Source organism: Papio anubis, chromosome 2 (genome assembly GCF_008728515.1).
Source record: "Papio anubis isolate 15944 chromosome 2, Panubis1.0, whole genome shotgun sequence".
Classification (NCBI taxonomy): domain Eukaryota; kingdom Metazoa; phylum Chordata; class Mammalia; order Primates; family Cercopithecidae; genus Papio; species Papio anubis.
Genome location: NC_044977.1, coordinates 5,901,002 through 5,921,554, shown reverse-complemented (window position 1 = coordinate 5,921,554; position 20,553 = coordinate 5,901,002). Strand labels below are relative to the sequence as shown.

The window sequence follows — 20,553 nt, the reverse complement described above, 5'->3', positions numbered from 1 at the left end:
TAGGGTAGCTGAAGAGGGATTTATTTGGAGAGAAAAATGAGTAATGGAAAAATCTTAAGTAATTTCATACGTATATGCTTGCAAACCTTCTTTCTCTCCCATACGAAATCTTTAGAATGCTCTACATAGCTTATGATGGCTAACGTACTGGGTTTTTTTTTGGGTGGGGGTAAATATGTGAAGATGTTCTCAGTCTTGCTTTAAAGATTTGTGCTTGGCAGAAATGAGTACCTGCAGTGAAAGCCAACACCTGAGTTCCCATGAGGAGAAGGGCATTACTAAAATGAAACTCTTGAAGATGCAAAGAAAACATGTTTTTCACAGTGTATAATTACAAATAATCAGCATATGCTTTTGGAGATTTTGTATCATTACACTATTATAAAAGAAAAATATGACATAGTGAAAGAATTTTTTTTACCAAATATTAATACTTTGCTTATTTAAATAGTCTTAAAATAATAGTTGATATCAAGCTAAAGAATTAGTTCATCAATTTTCAAAAACTGATATTGGAAGCCATTTTCACAGTGGGGAAACAGCTCTTACAAATAAATCTGCATATCTAAATTTCACCTATTATTGAATTTTCACTTTCAAAGTATCTGAATCTTTTAATAAATTTTTAGTGGATATACCATTGTACTTCTCATTTATATTGGTCTATTATAGCCCAATATAACCTTTTCTTTATGAGCTAGGACTAATTTGGAATGCTAAATTTGGTTTGGCATTGAACAGGGCCTGCATTAAGCATGCAATACATATTTAATGAATGAATGAATGAACTAATGAACTGTACCCTGTATTTTCAGATCTACCTAACCGGGAAAAGATCTGCTGTTTGTCTTAAGTTATTAGCTAAAAGGAAATGCAGTAATCATATAGTGTTCTATTACCTAGATTTTTGTATTCCAAACGTTTATTATTTTTTTCCTCTAATTACGGACTAAACTCTTTGTTTTGATAATGAAATGTCACAGCGTATTTAGGTGTGATGTATTTGAGGTTTTTAGGTGAAGAGGAGTATAACAGTACCAAACTTGTAGAGCTGCCCTTGAAGACAAACTGCTGTTAGACATTTTCAGACTGTCTTCATGATGGGGAATAGGTAACTGTTTAGAAGAACCTTTATTTAAATCTTATTTCTTACTCCTGTTTTACCCCCATTGTTCAGACTGGCTGAGAGAGAAGAGTGAAAATGTTGGTGTGTAATGGAAGAAAACATGGCATAAGATGAGTTTCCTGATTATTCCTTTATTATGTCCTTAGTTGAGAATGTAGTGTCTTAGCAACAGAGTATATGCCACAAGGCTGCTTGATTTTTTTAATACCATGAAATATTTTAGGCATAAACAAATAGCAAATTATGTAATAAACATCTATGTGTATACAACTCACTTTAACAAAAATATTGCAGATATTGAAGCTTCTTGTGTTCCCTTTCTTCTACCCATAGGGAATTACCATAGAATTTGATATTTCATATTCCTATTTCTGATTTAATATTTTTACTACATACATATATATCAGTAAGTTTCATATAATGTTTTGATAGTTCTTGATCTTGATATAAATGCTATTCTTCTGTACCCTTTTAAAATTAACTTTTGTAGTGGGATATTTGCATATGTTGGTACTCTAATCCATTCATTTTATACCATTGTATAGCATCCAGTTGTTTAATTATATTGCAAAGTTTTACCCATATTGTGGCTGTTGAAATTTTGATAGCTTCCAGTGTTTTGGCTATGGCTAAGGATTCTTCAGTGAATAATTTTGAATGCCTTCTTGTGTACGTTTATGAGAATTCCTCTAAGCTATTTCCTAGGAACAGAATTGTTGGGCTATGGGGTTAAGATGTCTTTACCTTTGCATCACATATGATGTCAAGTTGTTTTTACCAATGATACTACCTTCAGCAGCGATGTTTTATATGGTTGCTGACTAGATGATATTTTTAGACTTTTAATTTTTTCCAGTGCCCTGAGTGCGAAATGATATCTTATTGTTGTTTTAATTTGTGATTGCTTGATTAAACAGTGAGCTTGAGTATCATTACATATGTTTATTGGCCATTCAAGTGTCCTCTCCTGAATAAATTTTTTGTCAATCTTTCTCTTGGTTTGTTTTCTTTGTCTCATTGACTTACAATGTTCTTCATGTGTTGTGGATGCTCTCTGTCTTTTGGTATATTCATTACAAATGTATTCTCCCAGTTTATAGCTTGTCTTGTCATTCTGTCGATTCATCTATTTATGATGATAAGTTTACAGTTTTAATGGTCAGAATTACCTGTCTTAAAGTTTTATAGTTTTAAAAAATATTTCATTTAAAAAACCTTTTATATTCCAATATTGTAAATGCATTTCTCTGTGTTTTCTTCTAAGCATTTTATGGTTCTGCCTATCATGTATAAATATTAATCTATGTTCAAATGATTTGGGGACATACTAGTTGGTGGAGATCTGTTTTATTTTATTTTCATAAGGATAATCAGTTGTTCCAGCACGACTTATTTAATAGTGTGTCCTTGACTCACTGGTTTTTAACGCCTCCCTTATGATGTGTTAATTTCCGTGTGTGTGGGTCTGCTCTTGTTTGTTTTACTTTCTTCCACATCCTGCATTCCACCTTTTCTTTACTTCCTACACTTTATATAACCTTCTGTCTTTCTTGCTTAAGGCATTTCTTTAGATTTTATGTCAACTCTGTCACACTCTTATGAAATTCAGTAAATGTTATATGATTTTAATGGTTTTTCATTGTTTTTCTACCATGACATCTACATTTCTGTTTGTTCATAATGTGTCTTTTTGTTGATGGTGTTTTCTAAAAAAAGGATCCATCGTTTTCTTTTGCATTCTGTTTATTGACAGAAGCATTAGAGTTGAAACCACAACTGAAAATGTTATAGTCTTAATTTAATTATAAAATGCAAAAGCAGACTTCAAAATGCATATTTTATAAGTAAATTAAGAATAACCTGCCTTTTCTAAACCACTAGTATTTTGATTAAAACTTTAGAAAACAATTTTTTAGACAATTTGATTTTTTGTGCAAGTAAAACAGTATTTTGTTTTTCTTGAAATTCATTAATTATTAGTCCTATCATGCTGTTGTTAACTGATCTTCTTTATTTTTTTAGATGGTTGGAATCCATTTTCATACCCATATAAAAAACTGGATTATGGAAAATGGGAGCTGTATATTCCACCAAAGCAGAATAAATCTGTACTCGTGCCTCATGGATCCAAATTAAAGGTAGTTTCCTCCCTCCTGTTTTTTCTTGAACTTAGCATGTTCTTTTCATCTTGTTTGCCAAGTTTGATTTAAACTATTAGAATGTGTAACTGATGAAGGATAATTGTGGGAGAAACAGTCTAAATGTACAAATAGAGGAAAATTTAGGAGAGGGTCTTGCTGAGTTGAATTGGGTTAGATTAGAATTGTTTGACTGGTAGGAAACAAAACTTAGTTGTATTATTATCGTAAGTTTAGAAACTTTATATAAGAAATGATATATTAAAAGTGATTTTGAGTAATTGTAAAACTTTAGCTTGGGAAACAGAAAGTTTAATGGAAAAATGAAACCTGTCTTCAAATCAGCCAAAGTAGAGAGGATTTTTATCTGTAAAGAAGTCGGATGAAATTGATGTGGGAGGGGATGCTGTGTTGGACGCTCATGCATTTTGGAGACTGCTTCTTCTGGTTCTTCCTCTTTCTGGCCTCTGACATGGTGGTGGTGCGGTCTTGTTTATCATATTCTTCTGTGATAATGCCACCTGAATTAGCCTAGGGGTCTCTCTGTTGGAGGCAGGCTGAGTGTCCTCCACACTCCCTCTGCCTTGGTTGACCATGTGGTTTTGTATTCAAGGTCTGCAGAGCAATTAGAGTCGGCGCTCTTGTCTCATCAAGGGATGTCTGAGGGATGGGCTCCAAAGTCTGGATTACAGATTTAAGGCATTTGTTTACAAGAGAAGCGATCTAAATCTTTCCACATTTGCTTGATTTTACTCCATGGTCATATAATTATATAATATTTCCTTGTCCCTTGTTTCTTTCTTCCTCGGACATTTACCATGATAAATCCTATGATTGAGTTGTTATTTTTATTGGCATTTGTTATTTAACAGTATTAACTCAGAGTTACTTAAATATATTAAATCAAAATGCACAATATGTTTATTTTGTAGGTTGTTAAAAATATTTTATAAATAATGAAATTATAAGTGTATATAAAATTTAGTAAGATATTGCCACACATAATAATAGTAAGCAGAGAAGAATATTGTTTGGAATAAGAAGACGTTTAACAAGAGATGGCAGTCAAGGTTCTTCTTAATCTGTAGTGAAAAAGAGAAAAATACCGATAGTATGTGGTAAGAGGAATTAAAATTTAATATAAATAATCCCCTTTCCATGTCAGTATAAGCTCCATGAAAGCATGGTCTTTGCTGTGTGTTGTTTTTTTTTTTCTCCTGTATACTCTCAGTTCTTTGAACAGTGCGTGGCAGAGTAGACACTCGAAAAAAAAAAAAATGTATTGAGTGTTAAAGCCATTTTGAGACCCAGTCTTTGAAGGAGTAAATCAAACAATTTGATTCTTCGATAGTTTGTAAGGGCTAATTTTACAGAAACTGTGGCAAGGCAACTATTATTGTTTTCATTGCTGCTTTAGGTCTTAATGGCTGTTTTGTTTTTAACCTTTATTTTAGGTTCGGAACTTTTTTTTAAGAACTGAACTTACTACTTTTTAAAAAGTGTTGCGGAAATTTTTTCTGCCATTTTCTTTTTTATTTTTTTTGAGATAATTAGCAGATTAACTTTACTGAGTTTTTACTTATTACAATCAATTAACTAAAGGCACCAATCTAAATCACAAACAGCTGCTTGGCACCAGCTGCAGCTGTGAAATCCCCGAACTCCTTGATTCTGTGACCCTCAGATGTTTTAGCTGAAGCACAGGAAAGTTCCTAATCATGGTGGAGCTTTGGTTGCAGGCCATCACCTCATAAGGTTGATTTTTAGCTGCCAAGTTCTATTTATTCATAGTTTCACTAGTTCAACAAATATGTATTGAGTATCTTCTATGTACCTGTTACTGTAATATGCACAGGGAATCCGAATTATAAAAATTACTTCCTGTAAGGAAATAATCTAATACATTAGTTATTTTTAGTGTTTATCTGCTCCAATAAGTCTAAGAGCTCAGACACAGTCCACTCAGTAGAAGTGGCTTCCTGTGGAAGTAACTGCCAAGCTAAGGAGCTAGGTCTGTGGAAGAGGCACGATGGGCTGTTTCAAGTTTTTAAATTGGAAAAACAGATTTTCCTCCTTTGGGTGGAGAATCACTATAATAAACATAACTAAATAGACATAAAGTTCCTTTCCCTCTCAAACAGGGATCTGTATGATTATATTGTTAAACACTCATTACCTCATTACTAGACCCAGCATCATCTATTAAAAGATAAGAATAAACAGCTCACTGGTTTTCTTGCTTTGTTAGCCAAAGTAGGAGGCATGAAAAATACCAACATAAGCAGCTACCACTTATTGAATGTTTCCCATTGATAGCTAACTAATTTACATATATTTTGTCATTGACTCATTGCAAGAACTTGATACAGTAAGTACTATTATTACTGGCTCACCCTACGTTTGGCTTTGCCTGAACAGTACCAGTGTATACCTGTTATCTCAATTATTATAATTTTTGATTACTATAGCTTTATTTTTATTTTTTATTTTTATTTGACTTTAAGTTTGGGACACACACCAAAGAACGTGCAGGTTTGTTACATAGGTATACGTGTGCCATGGTGGTTTGCTGCACCTATTGACCCGTTCTCTGAGTTCCCTCCCCTCACCCCCACCCCACAACAGGCCTTGGTGTGTGTTGTTCTCCTCCCTGTGTCCATGTGTTCTCATTGTTCAGCTCCCACTTATGAGTGAGAACATGCAGTGTTTGGTTTTCTGTTCCTGTGTTAGTTTGCTGAAAATGAAGGTTTCCAACTTCATCTATGTCCCTACAAAAGATATGATCTCATTTCTTTTTATGGCTACATAGTATTCCATGGCGTATATGTACCACATTTTCTTTATCCAGTCTATCACTGATGGACATTAGGGTTGGTGCCATGTCTTTGCTATTGTAAACAGTGCTGCAGTAAACATATGTGGGCATGTGTCTTTATAGTAGAATGATTTCCCTGATGAATATCAATGTGAAATTCCTCAATAAAATACGGGCAAACCAAATCTAGCAGCACATCAAAAAAGCTTATCCATCATGGTCAAGTTAGCTTCATCCCTGGGATGCAAGGCTGGGTCAACATATGCAAATCAATTAATGTAATCCATCATGGAAACAACCAAAGACAAAAACTACATGATGATCTCAGTACATGCAGAAAAGACTTTGATAAAATTCAACATCCATTCATGTTAAAAACTCCCAATAAAATAGGCATTGATAAAACATACCTAAAAATAATAAGAGCGATTTGTGACAAACCCACAACCAATATCGTATTGAGTGGGCAAAAGCTGGAAGCATTCCCTTTGAAAACTGATACAAGACAAGTATTCCCTGTCTCACCACTCCTGTTCAACATAGCATATAACTTCTGGCCAGGGCAATCAGGCAAGAGAAAGAAATAAAGGGTATTCAAAAAGGAGGAGAGGAAGTCAAATTGTCCCTGTTTGCAGACGACATGATTCTATATTTACAAAACCCCATCCTCTCAGCCCCAAAACTCCTTTAGCTGATAAGCAACTTCAGTAGAGTCTCAGGATACAAAGTCAGTGTGCGAAAATCACAAGCATTCCTTTACACCAACAATGGACAAGCAGAGAGCCGAATCATGAATGAACTCCCATTCACAATTGCTCCAAAGAGAATAAAATACCTAGAAATACAGCTAATGGGATGCGAAGGACCTCTTCAATGGGAGCAACAGACCACTGCTCAAGGAGAGAAAATTTTAATAATCATTGTAAGAAATGGGTAGCATTCTGTCTCTAGTTCAGAAAAATACTAAATTTTAATTTTCAAATAACAATCAGGAGGTACAAATTTTAGTAACTGACATCTGTCATCTCTAAACCTATTTTTCAAAATCTAAATAGCATAAGTACTTTTGGTCTTTTGTCATTTTTTTTTTTTTTTTTTTTTTTTTTTTTTGAGACAGAGTCTCGCTCTGTGGCCCAGGCTGGAGTGAGTGGCGCCATCTTGGCCCACTGCAAGCTCCGCCTCCCGGGTTCCCGGCATTCTCCTGCCTCAGCCTCCCGAGGAGCTGGGACCACAGGCACCGCCACCGCGCCCAGCTAGTTTTTTGTATTTTTTAGTAGAGACGGGGTTTCACCGTGTTAGCCAGGATGGTCTCCATCTCCTGACCTCGTGATCTGCCTGCCTCGGCCTCCCAAAGTGCTGGGATTACAGGCGTGAGCCACCGTGCCCGGCCTTTTGTCACATTTTTATTCTACTATTGAGCTTTCTGTAAAGGAGCTGGAACAGCTTTCATTTTATTATTGTAGATCATGATATTTTTCATGGATTTAACTGTGCTTTTTAGGCAATTAAAATCATAAGGCTAAAATAAACACATAATTTAGAGTTTTTCCTTAAAATTATTTTCTTGATAAGTTGTGTATTTGAATAGATGATTTATGTATCAAATTTGTATGTTTGTGGCAGTGGAGTTATATCTCCCTCTTTTGGAAAGCCAAGGAATGGCGTTTTGATTGAGTTTAAATTGTTCTTTTCATATTTTCAGTTTATATAATTTCCTGAACATACAGATTTAAAAATAATATTTTTCTCTGGAATAGATTTTCCTTGGAAATTTTTTACATTAATAAAAAGTTAAACTTTCATGTATATATGCACATGTATATTTCTTTAGATGTGTAGAAAACGATAGGACTTTTGACGTGTTTCAACCCAGGAAAACTTTTAATTTTGATATTTGACATGCCTTTATTTTTACTTGAAGAGAGTCAGTTTTACTTTTTCTGTAATTATGCAACATGATTCATAATGTCTGTTTGAAAAATAGGACCTAATTTAAAAAAAAATGGAAAGAAAAGTAGCCCTTCTTATAATTATTAATGGCCTAGCCCTCTAGGCTACCATCCACTCTTGATAGATTTTATGGGTATTCTTCCTAATCTGTTTTTAGGCATTTATAAACTGTCCTTGCCCTTGTCCTCTGCCTCCCTGTATTTATATGCTTTTTATTATCATAAAATTTATACTGTGCCTATTAGTCTTCAGTTTGCTGCACCCCTCCCAATATATCATGAAAATCTCAAAAGGTACATTATTATGTGAGTTACTTGGGTCAAGTCCATACACATTATTAATAGAGTGATGTCTACAAGGTATAAATTAATATTTATTCTGGCTAAGCATTCTACTTTGATATGAATGACTATTATAAAAAGAAATAAAATTTATTAATATACTTATTCTAGATCACTCAAGTCTGTTTCTTATAAAGCTAACATAATTTTATAACAATTGTATGCTTTCTTGAGGTATTAAAATCAGGGCTCCACCTTCATTACCACTGCTTAGAAGAACAAAATGTTCATTTTCTACCCTCCCTGCTTCCTGCATTTGGGCCACAGATGTGTTCTGAATTTACCCTGTAAATTGTTCAACAATGTTGAGTATTTTGCTGGATATAGTTTTTGTTTTTATTGTGTACTCCTTTGTAACTTTGCCTACAGATTATAAAGGAGAAGTGCTTCAGATTTAAAATTTAAAAATTAGCCATTGACATATCCCAAGAAGACCACTTGCGTGTAATGTGGGAAGAAAATGTTTACAAGAGCCAACAGTAGGTTATTTTACTTTAACAAGTCTCATGTCTAACATCAACCTAGTAATTTTCATTTGTTTAATTTTCATAAATTACTTAAATAACTCATTTAATCAGCGTTTCTAAGAGGTTAAAAACACTACCTCAACCTACAGAAATTAAATGGATGTGTAGTATAATAATATATGTGAATATATACATGCGTATATATAAATATGTGTTACTATTATGAAACACTGTTGCAAACTTCCTTTGAATTAAAAAATTCTCTCAGAATAGGCATTATTTCATATACAAATTAGAATGTAATGAAATAATATAAGCTGAAGAATATACAGGTGATGGCTTTTGTTTGTTGTCTTTGTAAATAACAATGCCGTTGACATTTGCATATTTATATTAAACAGGGTTTACTCTATCATTATGCTAAATATAGTTAGTTTGTGATTGCCAATTAATTCTATGTCATTGACTTAAGAAGTCACATTTACAGTCATGTTGAGAGGTTTGAAGTGATAATAATAATGAAATAATAATCTGTAATGTTTTGCACTGGTAATTACAGTGGCTGATTTTTGCAAATATCTGTTCATGTGAATAGAACTATAAGCAATCTCATGAACACATTGTTCTCAGCTGAGTAGGAGCTCTTTCCACTTGATCTTGAGACATGAACTCATTTTAAAATTAATAATGAGTTATTATATAAAAATAATTTTAACATCTGAAGAAATTTTGTTGGTTTTCTTTTTCTTTTCAAAATGTTGAGGCATTTTAGGCCCAGATGCTCTCAGGTTTGGACATACCTGTACTATTTGTCTTTGTAGTGCTGGCAGTTTTTGTTTTTGTTTTTGTTTTTTGGACACATTCAAGTTTTCTGTTTTTGCCATTTAATTTTCCAGGCTCTGCCATTTCCTTACCATTCTTTATGGCTTCAGTCCAGATTTTGCCTCCAGCTTTTGCTCATGTGTACCTTATTCCACTTCTTTTCTAAAACTTACTTTGATTCCAAACTTTCTGATATTCCAGATGTGTTGTGTTCTTCTGAAATGATGTCCTAGGTTAAGTCAAATTATGTTCTTATTTTTCATAAAAAGAGTACTGCTTCTCATCTTAGTTGAAATACAGATCCCCCCTCCTCTTTATCCTCTCTGCCCCGAGCGATCCTAGGTATTGCCAACTTCTGTTTCTTTTTGCATGATAACTGTAATAAACTCTGTTTATAAAAAATACATTTTAAAATTTGAATTTTGAAACCAAAAGCACAGAGAAATTTTTTTTTTCCATGCACAGCCCCCTTTTATGATTATTTCTCATGAAAAAGCTGATTCAGAATGTGCACATAATTATGTGTAGGAAGGTACAAATAGAAATTATTAGCGTCATGAACTAATTAGTGGTGACATTGAAATGGGAAAGGTTCCCTTGTCCCCCTCACAGGGTGTGCGATGGGGGTGTGGCTCCCTACTTCAGTGCCCCTCTGCTCAGACCTCTGCGGGAACTCACAGAGGGCAGGCTGTGGGGCTCCAACCCCACGGCAGTGGCTAGGGGTGGACCTTTACAGCTCGTGGAGCCCCAGTGGGCGTGTGCTACCATGTGTTTTTAGTTTGCTGTCTATAGGCAGCTTGTGTTAACCAGCTCAGTTAGACCCTCCAGCTTGTCACAAGGACAGAGGGTTTTCTGTGTCCCATGTGTACTGGAAGAATCGGATCACATCTGGACTTGGAGAATGAGTGCAAGGTTTGATAGGGTGGAAGTAGCTCTCCGCTGCTGGGGGAGCTAGTAGGGAGACGGTTTTCCACTGGAGTTGGGCCCCTCAGTGGCTCTGGCTGTCCTCAGATTGCCCCGGCCAAACTCCGCCTTGTCCCTCAGTGTAGGGCCTGTGGGCGTGCTGGTGTCTGTTAGGGTGCTCTGCGGCTGGCATTCCCCTCCACATCCTCCTGGGTTCCAGCTGCTTATGCTAATGTGGTCCTCTCAACGGCTGGCCACCTGTGTGTCTGCCCGTTGGGGTCCTGGGTTTTTATATGCCCGTGATGGTTCATGGCGGGCCGGGGTGGTATTGGAAAATGCAACATTTGGGCTGGAAGGCAGGAGTGCTCATCCTCACCTAGGTCCGTGGGGGTCGAGCCCTAGCCAGGGACCCACCTTTCTCTACCCAGCACTTCCTTTCCCTCGTCTGTATTATTTAAAGGGACCATACTTTTCCCTTCCTCGCACTCCCTTATCAGCTCGATAGTTATCTTTGAGTTTTCCACTCTTTGTGACTATGTAGATAATGGGATTTTATTAGATTCAGCATCACTCTGCATTCTCAGGCATAAACGATTGATCCCTGTATGATCTACCTCGTGTACTTGCTTCTTCCTTCTATTTCTTATATGAGTTCATTTACCATATTGAAATCTAGCAGCAAGGGAGTGAGAGAAGTGTGGTTTTAAGCTTTCCATACTCTAATACAAGGAAAGAATGCAGAAAGGCAGTCTGACTGACTAAAGAGCCAGTATCTGCTACAATTTTAAAATAAAAATTATGTATTGGGAAGAAAAATATCAAGTTTTAATAATGGCATTTAAAGAAACATTGATAACTTTTTTTTTTTTTAAACAAAACTGTTAATGTTTGGCAAAATGATTGATGTGATGCATAGTATAGAAATTGTGAAATTAAAAAAAAAAATGTTGATGGGTTAGAGCAACAGGGCAAGATGAGAAGCTTGAGTAAATTTACCAGGCTCTTTTCTGATGGCATTCTCAGGTACAGTGGAAACTTTCTCATAAGTAAATGATGTGAGTTTAAGGACAATCATAGGGATGCTCAGGACCACAAATGGATAAATTCTGAGCCAGCATGGAAGCCTTCAGTGATTTAAATGTGATTAACTTAAATTGATAAAGATATTTAAATTTTATTTTTTGAGAATAATAAATTAGTAGGAAGGGCTGGTTGTGGTGGCTCACACCTGTAATCCCAGCACTTTGAGAAGCTGAGGCAGGTGGATCACCTGAGGTGGGGAGTTCGAGATCAGCCTAACCAATATAGAGAAACCCTGTCTCTATAAAAATACAAAAATTAGCCAGGTGTGGTGGGGCATGCCCGTAATCCTAGCTACTCAGAAGGCTGAGGCAGGAGAATCACGTGAACTTGGGAGCTGGAGGTTGTGAACTGAGATCGCGCCATTGCACTTCAGCCTGGGCAATAAGTGAAACTTCGTCTAAAAAATAAATAAATAAAATTAATAAAATAAGTAAATTAGTAGGAAGATTAGGCAATGAAGGATTAAATATAATTGTAAATTTTTGTTAAAACTTAAGAAATACATTTAAAATGCAAAGCAGAGATTGAGACAAATTTTATTGCAAAATATTTATGATTTGCAAAAGTATTATTCCCAGGGTTTTAGGAAATATATTCCCTGTAACCTGATGTTTTCAAACCTCTATGATAATCTATTATTTTTTTTTTTAATACAGATCTATCATTTTATTACTGGAACACTGGTACTTGTAGCTACTGTCTTTTACCTTCTCAGGTCTAGCTTTTATCTCCTAAAGCCCTAGACTGTAGATCCCAGAGTCTGAGTCAAGAGCGACTGGGAGGACGGTGGCCGTGGCTAGAGATCAGGCTCAGGCGTCTTTCAGGTATTCCCCAGGAGTTACTACTGCTTTTCAGGGTTGAAAACTGCTGTCAAAGATACATGTAAAAGCCTAATATTTTCTTACTGAATTAAGGGGGAAGATGTTTGTATTCCAGGCATGTCAGAGTATACAAATCAATCTTAACAAGTGTTTCATGCCACAGGTGGTTATGGGATACATTTTAGAAAAATAATTATAAAAAGCATTCGTTTTTTGTATTTTATTTAATGCTTGTACAAATGAATTACCATTATCTAAAAAATTATACTGTCCATAAAGTTCTGTTTCCTAATTGATCCTTTAATGTAAACATTGATTCCATGGATACTTTAAATGTATTAGCAAACTTATTTTTCTTGTATCTATGTACTGTGAAATATGTTGTATTTTATCAACTTTTTTTCTTTCTTCAATGTGTGCATAGTATATTTTAAATATGATTATAAAGTCTGGAAAATTGAGCACTTTCTCACGTTTTTCTTTAGGAATACTTTTTTTTTTTTTTTTTAAGTGTTTCATGCTTTTTTCTTCTAAATTATGTAAGCATCCAATTTTTTTTCAAGACAGCTTTTGTTTAGTATGTGATCTTTTATTGCCGTGCCAGAAAAAGGAAGAAAATTACAGTTCGTGACTGTTTAGTTGGGCATTATTTTTGGTTATATTTAATAAAAGTATTTGCACCTTGGCCAAGTATGCCTCCAAACAATAATGAATAAAGGTATGCCTACAGGAAATAACCATTTTCTCCTGATAAAGTGCGTACTATACAATCTCATTCATGGTTTAAACATTTACATTTAAGCTGGGTTCTTTTATTGAATACCACAGTTAAGTTTATGTTAAATGTCAAAATTAATGTTTAACTTTCTTCAATTTAAAGTGTGTGGTTTCGTGTGTGTGTGTGTTTTACACGTATCCATCCTAATATGTCAGTAGCATTACATTTCCCCACATGACTAATACTCAAATTGAAAATTATATCTTCTCATGAACATACAATTTTTTTAAAACAGTCAGCCATATGTCACTGCGTCTCATCTTATGAACATTCCCCATGCCTCACTCTTTGGTCAGGTGAGTAATTCCCAGGCCTGTGCTTTATTGACTGAAGGATGTTCACTAGTTGATTCAGTAGTTCTGTCTACTTTTCCAGAGAGGCTATCACACTTAGAGATCAAGCTCAAGTTTGCTGCCTTGTGCCTTTGCTTTATCAACGCAAGATAGGGGCATTTATGTTTAAAGATTTAGATATACCTGAACAAGGAAGGATGAAAGTAAAAAGGTTTATTGTGTAGAACCCTATTATTTACCACTGTTTCTTCCCATCATCACTGTTTCCACCTCTAGTGCCTGAGTCCTTTATCTGAAGGTCACTCCAATTCTTGACCATCTTTTATAACTTACTGGAATGCTGTTAAAAAAAATCAATTGACAAGAAATTATCCAAATGGATCTAGTGCTGCTGGTAGTCGTTATCTCTTTCCCATTATACAAACTATTTCATCACTTTCTTATTTCTTGATGGTTGTATTTACTTTCATCATTGTACATACATATCTATTTCCAGTTCTTTTTCCTCTAATATCACCTATACCTTGCAAAAGACAGATTTTTTTTTGTAGAAGAAAGGAGAGAAAAGAATGATAGTGTTCCAACCTGTGAGACCTTAATTTGTAAAGAATATTTAAAGATTCAAGAGGAATTCATCTCATCATTAACTGTTTATTTAATAGTCATAAACTATATTCTTGGATGTAATAGTCTTCATGTTTATTAAATACGTAATTGTATGTTTTCTTAAAAGATCCTATAATTTTTAGAATTATGTATTCTGTGTGTAATCTTTGGAATTTCTCTAGATTTCTTTTAGGGGTTATTTCTTTTTTTTCCTCCATGCTGTATATTTTACTTCATTGCAATGGCACTTAGAATGATTGCTTAGGGGCGGGCGCAGTGGTTCATGCCTGTAATCCAGCATTTTGGGAGGCCGAGGCGGGCGGATCACGAGGTCAGGAGTTCGAGACCAACCTGCCAATATGGTGAAACCCCATCTCTACTAAAAATACAAAAAAAAAAAAAAAAAATTAGCTGGGTGTGGTGGCATGCACCTGTAGTCCCAGCTACTTGCAAGGCTGAGGCAGAAGAATCCCTTGAACCTGGGAGGCGGAGGTTGCAGTGAGCCGAGATCACACCACTACACTCCAGCCTGGGTGACAGACCGAGACTGTCTCAAAAAAAATTAAAAAAATATAAAAAAGAATGATTGCTTGGGAATCATATTCTTTTCTTCAAATGATTGCATTTATCACCAGATAGACTTTTGTAATTATACTTAATAAAATATTTTTAAAAGAACTTCAACTCATCCTGCAATAGTGCTTCCCCTATCCTATCACTTCTGAAAATACTTCTTAGATTTTTTTTTATTGGCTTTATACCAAATTATAACTCTGTTTACTTAATAGAATTCTAGCCTTCACTGCACATGGATGAGTCTCTTTGAAGCACACTTTTTCAGTAATGAAAACTCACTGATTTTTTCCCCTTTTCATAGCTTTTTTCTTTTATTACGATATTGATCTTTCAATGTCTTGGATGTTTAAATCCCATATTTTTGTGTCATGTGTAATTCATTCGTTTTCTAGTCTAAGACACCTAATCAATCTTTACATGATTACAACATCTCAGCATTGTTCCTTTTCTTTTCACTTAGGAGTGGTTATTCTCACTTGTTCAGGGATACCGTTTTCAATGCCTGCTTCCTAAATCTCGAATAATCCCTTTGGACTTTGTCTTTTTGTAGCGACCTCACTTTGTAAGGTTTTTGTTCAGGTAATGTACTTGAAATGAAGCAAACACTTTATCAGTCCTACTTAGTTGTTTCTTTATTTCTTTAAAGATTTGTCTCAGTAGAAAAGCAGAGAAAGAAAAACATATTACAATTGTAATACTCCTTAACTAGGCTAGAAGATAGGGAAACTAGGATATAAACCTTGGGGGATAATACTCCCTTTTATAGGTGCAGAAGCTTCTGTCTCTCTAAATCATTCTAAGTCAGGGCCTGCTTTTAGAAGTGACTACTGATCTTTATTTACTTTCACAATATTCTGCAGTTTCTACTGTCCTATATGTAAGTATTACAGAAATGAGTTTGTAATATATTTTTAATTCTTTAATTGATGTTGTCAGGGACAAAGAAGCTATGTGTATTATACCTCAAAAATAGTCTGTTTTTGTTCTGTGCATTGGTGTCTGCTATCCCAAAGTTTCGTATAAATTGATCTGACACTCATTTGTATCACATTACAGATTTCTTTTTCATAGCTAATATGCTCAGTCTTTTCCTTTAATTAAGTTTTAAAATTATGATTAGTAAGTTTTTATTTTTGTTAGAGAAACTCTTTAACTATCCTATTCAAGCTGTTGCTATGGATTCAGCCTTGGAAAGGTTTCTTGTTTTTTATTGAAGAAAAATAATACATTGTGATGGCATGTTTTAAAATAAGAAATCTAAAACAATGGGGGCTAATGAAATTTTATCTATAGGTTATTGCTTTAGAAGTTCAACTAATTTCGATCCTTTTTTAGTTAAGCTACTAGCAAGGATATCTTCTTTTCTCCTGTGTAGCGTCCAGTCTTGCATAACATAAGAGCTCAGGGACTCAATCTAATCATTTCATCTCTCTCTATCCACCTCTGTCAATTCCTGAATGTTGTAGATGTAAAGAGCCTCATAAGGATGATTTTATATGCATATGTCTTGTATAAGTTTATTTGACTAATTGAAAACTATGAACTAAATTATGAGGCAAAGAAAGAGATTTCTAAAATATATGAACTTTAGTATCCAGATAAAGTTAATAGAAAATTAAAATAATTTCAAGAAAACAGTTGTGTTTATTTGGTATCCATAGGAGGCTTAATATATAATGTCATTATTTATATAATGTCATTATAAATATATAATGTCATTTGTAGCCTAAATATTACCCTAATTTATATAATCTTACCAATCAACTAATACGATTTTAGAAAAATTCACCCAGGAATTGGTCCTTTATATATCAAGGTCTATTATTATTAGAAAACTACCTTGATAATTTTAATGATGTCTTTATTTTAATTCTCCATTAATAGAAATATAAACTCAAAATTCACAATGAACTAGCAGTTACTATGAAGAGTGTTTCTGATTTTCATCTTCCTAATTAGGAAATTCAGAATGCAATTTTTTCAATAAGTATTTTTTTTGTTCACTGATTATCTGTTCACTTAAATAGTTTCATCTCTGTTTAATGAAGCAAATATGTCAGGGATTGGGTAGAAAAAAATATTCCCTTTGCTTTTCTGTATGGTAAATTTAGAGCCTTTATTTACATCACGTATGCAGTGATTGTTTTTGTCTAATCTTTGAAAGTACTTACGTTGGAAGAAGGCTAGGTATAAAAACTGTGTATAACAAATTTACTTTTTTTTTTTTTGAGATGGAGTCTCATTCTGTTGCCCGGCTGGAGTGCAGTGGTGTGATCTCGGCTCACTGGACCCTCTGCCTGCCAGGTTCAAGCAGTTCTCCTGTTTCAGCCTCCTGAGTAGCTGGAACTAGAGGCACCTGCTACCACATCTGGCTAATTTTTGTGTTTTTAGTAGAGATGGGATTTCTCCATATGGATCATCTGGTCTTGAACTCCTGACCTCAGCTGATCCACCTGCCTTGACCTCCCAAATTGGTTTGATTACAAGCGTGAGCCACACACTTGGCCACAAATTCACATTTTTAAAGGCTTTTATCAAGTCTGGAACTCAGCAGTGTTTAGTTTGAAGGAGTTTGCTTTACCTGGGAGTCGTCAAGGAGACTTGACTTGTTTAGTGAAGGTCACTGTAATGTATTAGTACATATTTGTCTACTTTTTGGGAGTAGGAAATGAATACAAGACAAATGTATTATTTAGACTCTTCATGAAGATAACTTATATCTTTTAACTCTTTCCAATACTGACAAATTTCAACTACGTTTAACTATATTTCCATTTTATTCATAGAAAAATTATTGTTTCCAATTTTTCCCTTATTGGCTGTATTAGTTTCCTAAGGCTACTGCATAAATATGTTGGCTTTAAATAATGTAAATGTATTCTGACATAGCTTTGAAGTCCAGATGTTAAAAATCAGTATCACCAGGCTGAAATCAAGTTGTTGTCAGGGCCATTGTCCCTCTAGAGGTTCTCGGGGAGAATGTGTTCCCTGACATTTTCAGCTTCTGGTGGTGGCTGGCATTCCTTTGCTAGTATCCTCGTCACTCCACTCCCTCCCTCCCTGGCCACATTGTCTTCTCCTCTTCTATATGTAAAATCTCCCTCTGTGATTGCTCCCCTGCAGAATCTGGAAATGGAGTAAGAATCTCTCCATTTCCAGATATGTACTTTAATTGCATCTGCAAAGACCTTCTTTTGTACAGAAGGTATCATTCACAGATTCTTGGCGTAGGATGTGGATATTTTTTGGGAGGCCGTTTTCAGCCTCGCACAATGGCAAAGAGATTCTTTCCCATATAGTCTTCACATAAGCTTAATGAATGTTAAATTGGCTCAGCAGAAATAACAAATAGAACTGTGAATAGAATTTATACAAACAGGTCCTGTTTTAAACAAAACAAGGATAAGTAGTAAAAGATTAATTCGGTTACAATGAAATTCATGAGCTTTACTTTAAATTATATTAAGTTATTTTAAAGTTTTAGTGATTACAAATTCTATGCATTTAAAAATAATGTTTATACTATATATTTGTGATATATATTTTAAATAAAACACATTTGGCCAGGCGTGGTGGCTCATCCCTGTAATCCCAGCACTTTGGGAGGTCGAGGCGAGTGGATCACCTGAGGTCAGGAGTTCAACACCAGCCTGGCCAACATGGTGAAACCCTGTCTCTACTAAAAATTATCTGGCCATGGTGGCGGGTGCCTGTAATTCCAGCTACTCAGGAGGCTGAGGCAGGAGAATTGCTTGAACCAGGGAGGCGGAGGTTGCAGTGAGCCAAGATGGCACCATTGCACTCTGGCCTGGGTGACAGGAGTGAAACTCCATCTCAAAAAAAAAACAACCAAAAAAACCTCACACATTTATTTCTTTGGGATTCAGGTCATTGGTAGAATTGTTAGATTTTCCTCTGGAATATCGCTTACTTTTCTACTTAATTACAAATTTTTGACCACTTTTTTCCTTTTTTATGTTCCTTCCACCCTCTTCTATAAATTACTTAAAAAGTAATTATAAGCTGGGCGCAATTGCTCGTGCCTGTAATCCCAGTACTTTTGGAGGCTGAAGTGGGCAGATCACCTGAGGTCAGTTGTTCCAGATAAGCCTGGCCAACATGGTGAAACCCTTTCTCTACTAAGAATAACAATTAGCCAGACCTGGTGGCCTGTGGCTATAAATGCCAGCTACGGCAAGATAATCACTTGAGCCCGGGAGGTGGAGGTTACAGTGAACCGGGATTGCGCCATTGCAGTCCAGCCTGGGTGGCAGAGTGAGACTTCGTCTCAAAAAAAAAATTAATTATAATATGTATGTATGCATGTATGTTCCTGTTTCTGTCTCTGTGTGTGCGTGTGTGCGTGTGTGTGTGTTTCAGTCTCATTGTAAATACACATATACATATATATGCACACAGAATACTGATAATTAGCATTGTACACTGGTATGGCTATACTTATTAAAATAAAAATATTTTAATATTTGATATATAGGTACTGCTCAGGGACTTGGTTAGTACCACTCCTACCACCCTCATGTTTCTTACAGAACTTCCAGAACTCAAGACAACTCAGCTACTAGAGGATGAACAGCTGGGAAATCAGGGGGCCTGTACTCTGTGGCCATCATCTTATCTGATTGGTGGAAACATATAATATACATGTTGTTAAACTATGTTGGGTTTATGTGTACATAGACCAAAACATTGTTTTACACCTTGAATATATATCATGTTTGTTAATTATAACTCAATAAAGCTGAAATTTTAAAAGTCAAATTAAAAAGAAGTGGAAGGAGTATTTTTCTGTAAATTAGAAATCACTTGTTTGATAATTCACTTTGACCTGTACCCTATCAGATAGTTATCTTGATCAATATGGTTTTTTTTTTTCACTCTGCTTTAAGCAAAAAATTTTTAAAGAAAACCTCCTCCTCACAACATTAGGAGATGTTTGTAGTATAATTGGGGCAATTTGAATTATGTGATTCAGTAACTGTGCCTTTTCTGTTAGCCTGCTACACTTTCCTTCATGAAACCTAAAGCTACATTCATTAGCATCTTTCAGAGTATGCTAACACTTACTTCTAACCAGCTGAACACATCTGATGTTTTTATATAAAATTGTTGGCCACCTAAGGAACATATTATCTCAGTAATTTTCCAGTACATGGAAAATTTGTTTTTTGCAAGAAGCATTTTAAAATATATTCCAAGCATGAATGAATACACACACACACACACACACACACACACACACACACACACTTTTTTGTCTTCATCATTCACTGTTTTTTATATTGTGTATTTGAGTTTTAAATGACATGTTCTAAATAAAATTTGACTTTAAACCATTCATTAAGTTAATTTGACTTTTGCAAAGTTAGAAGTTTCTTTTATTAAATTACTTTTGTAATCCAATAATGTCTTTTGATGATAACCTCCTGTAAGTCAAATAAATAATTTGGCTCATTAAAAAAGATTATTATGGTATTATTTGGTATTATTATGGTATTATTTTCATTATTATATTTCTTTCAAGTAATTTGATATATTTTGTTAGGTTGTATTTCTTAATGTGTTAATATACTTAAGGTACACAAGAGGTACACCCTAAGGAGGAGCACACTCTGCAGATGTATGTGTGATTACATGATTCAGATATCTGTAATCCTTACTAAGCCGCTGATATTTTTGGAATCTAGAATCTATACCAGTAAATGAAGTGATAACATCAAAACATATAGCTAGAGAATAAAAACTACTCACAGTCCCCTTACCCATATTTAACCTTATTGATATTTTTATATCTTTTAAAATACTTTAGACTGTGA

General features: G+C 34.8%; 1 protein-coding gene across 5 annotated transcripts in view; it reads left to right on the top strand.

The window, feature by feature from the left end:
• The window catches only part of GBE1 (1,4-alpha-glucan branching enzyme 1), a 266,685-nt gene that overhangs the window by 86,762 nt on the left and 159,370 nt on the right, over positions 1-20,553 (top strand). For all 5 annotated transcript variants that reach the window (XM_009198200.4, XM_021933937.2, XM_003893800.4 and 2 more), the window contains one exon: positions 3,149-3,264. In XM_009198200.4, coding sequence (XP_009196464.2) covers positions 3,149-3,264 — 116 coding nt within the window. The remainder of the gene's footprint in view (positions 1-3,148; positions 3,265-20,553) is intronic.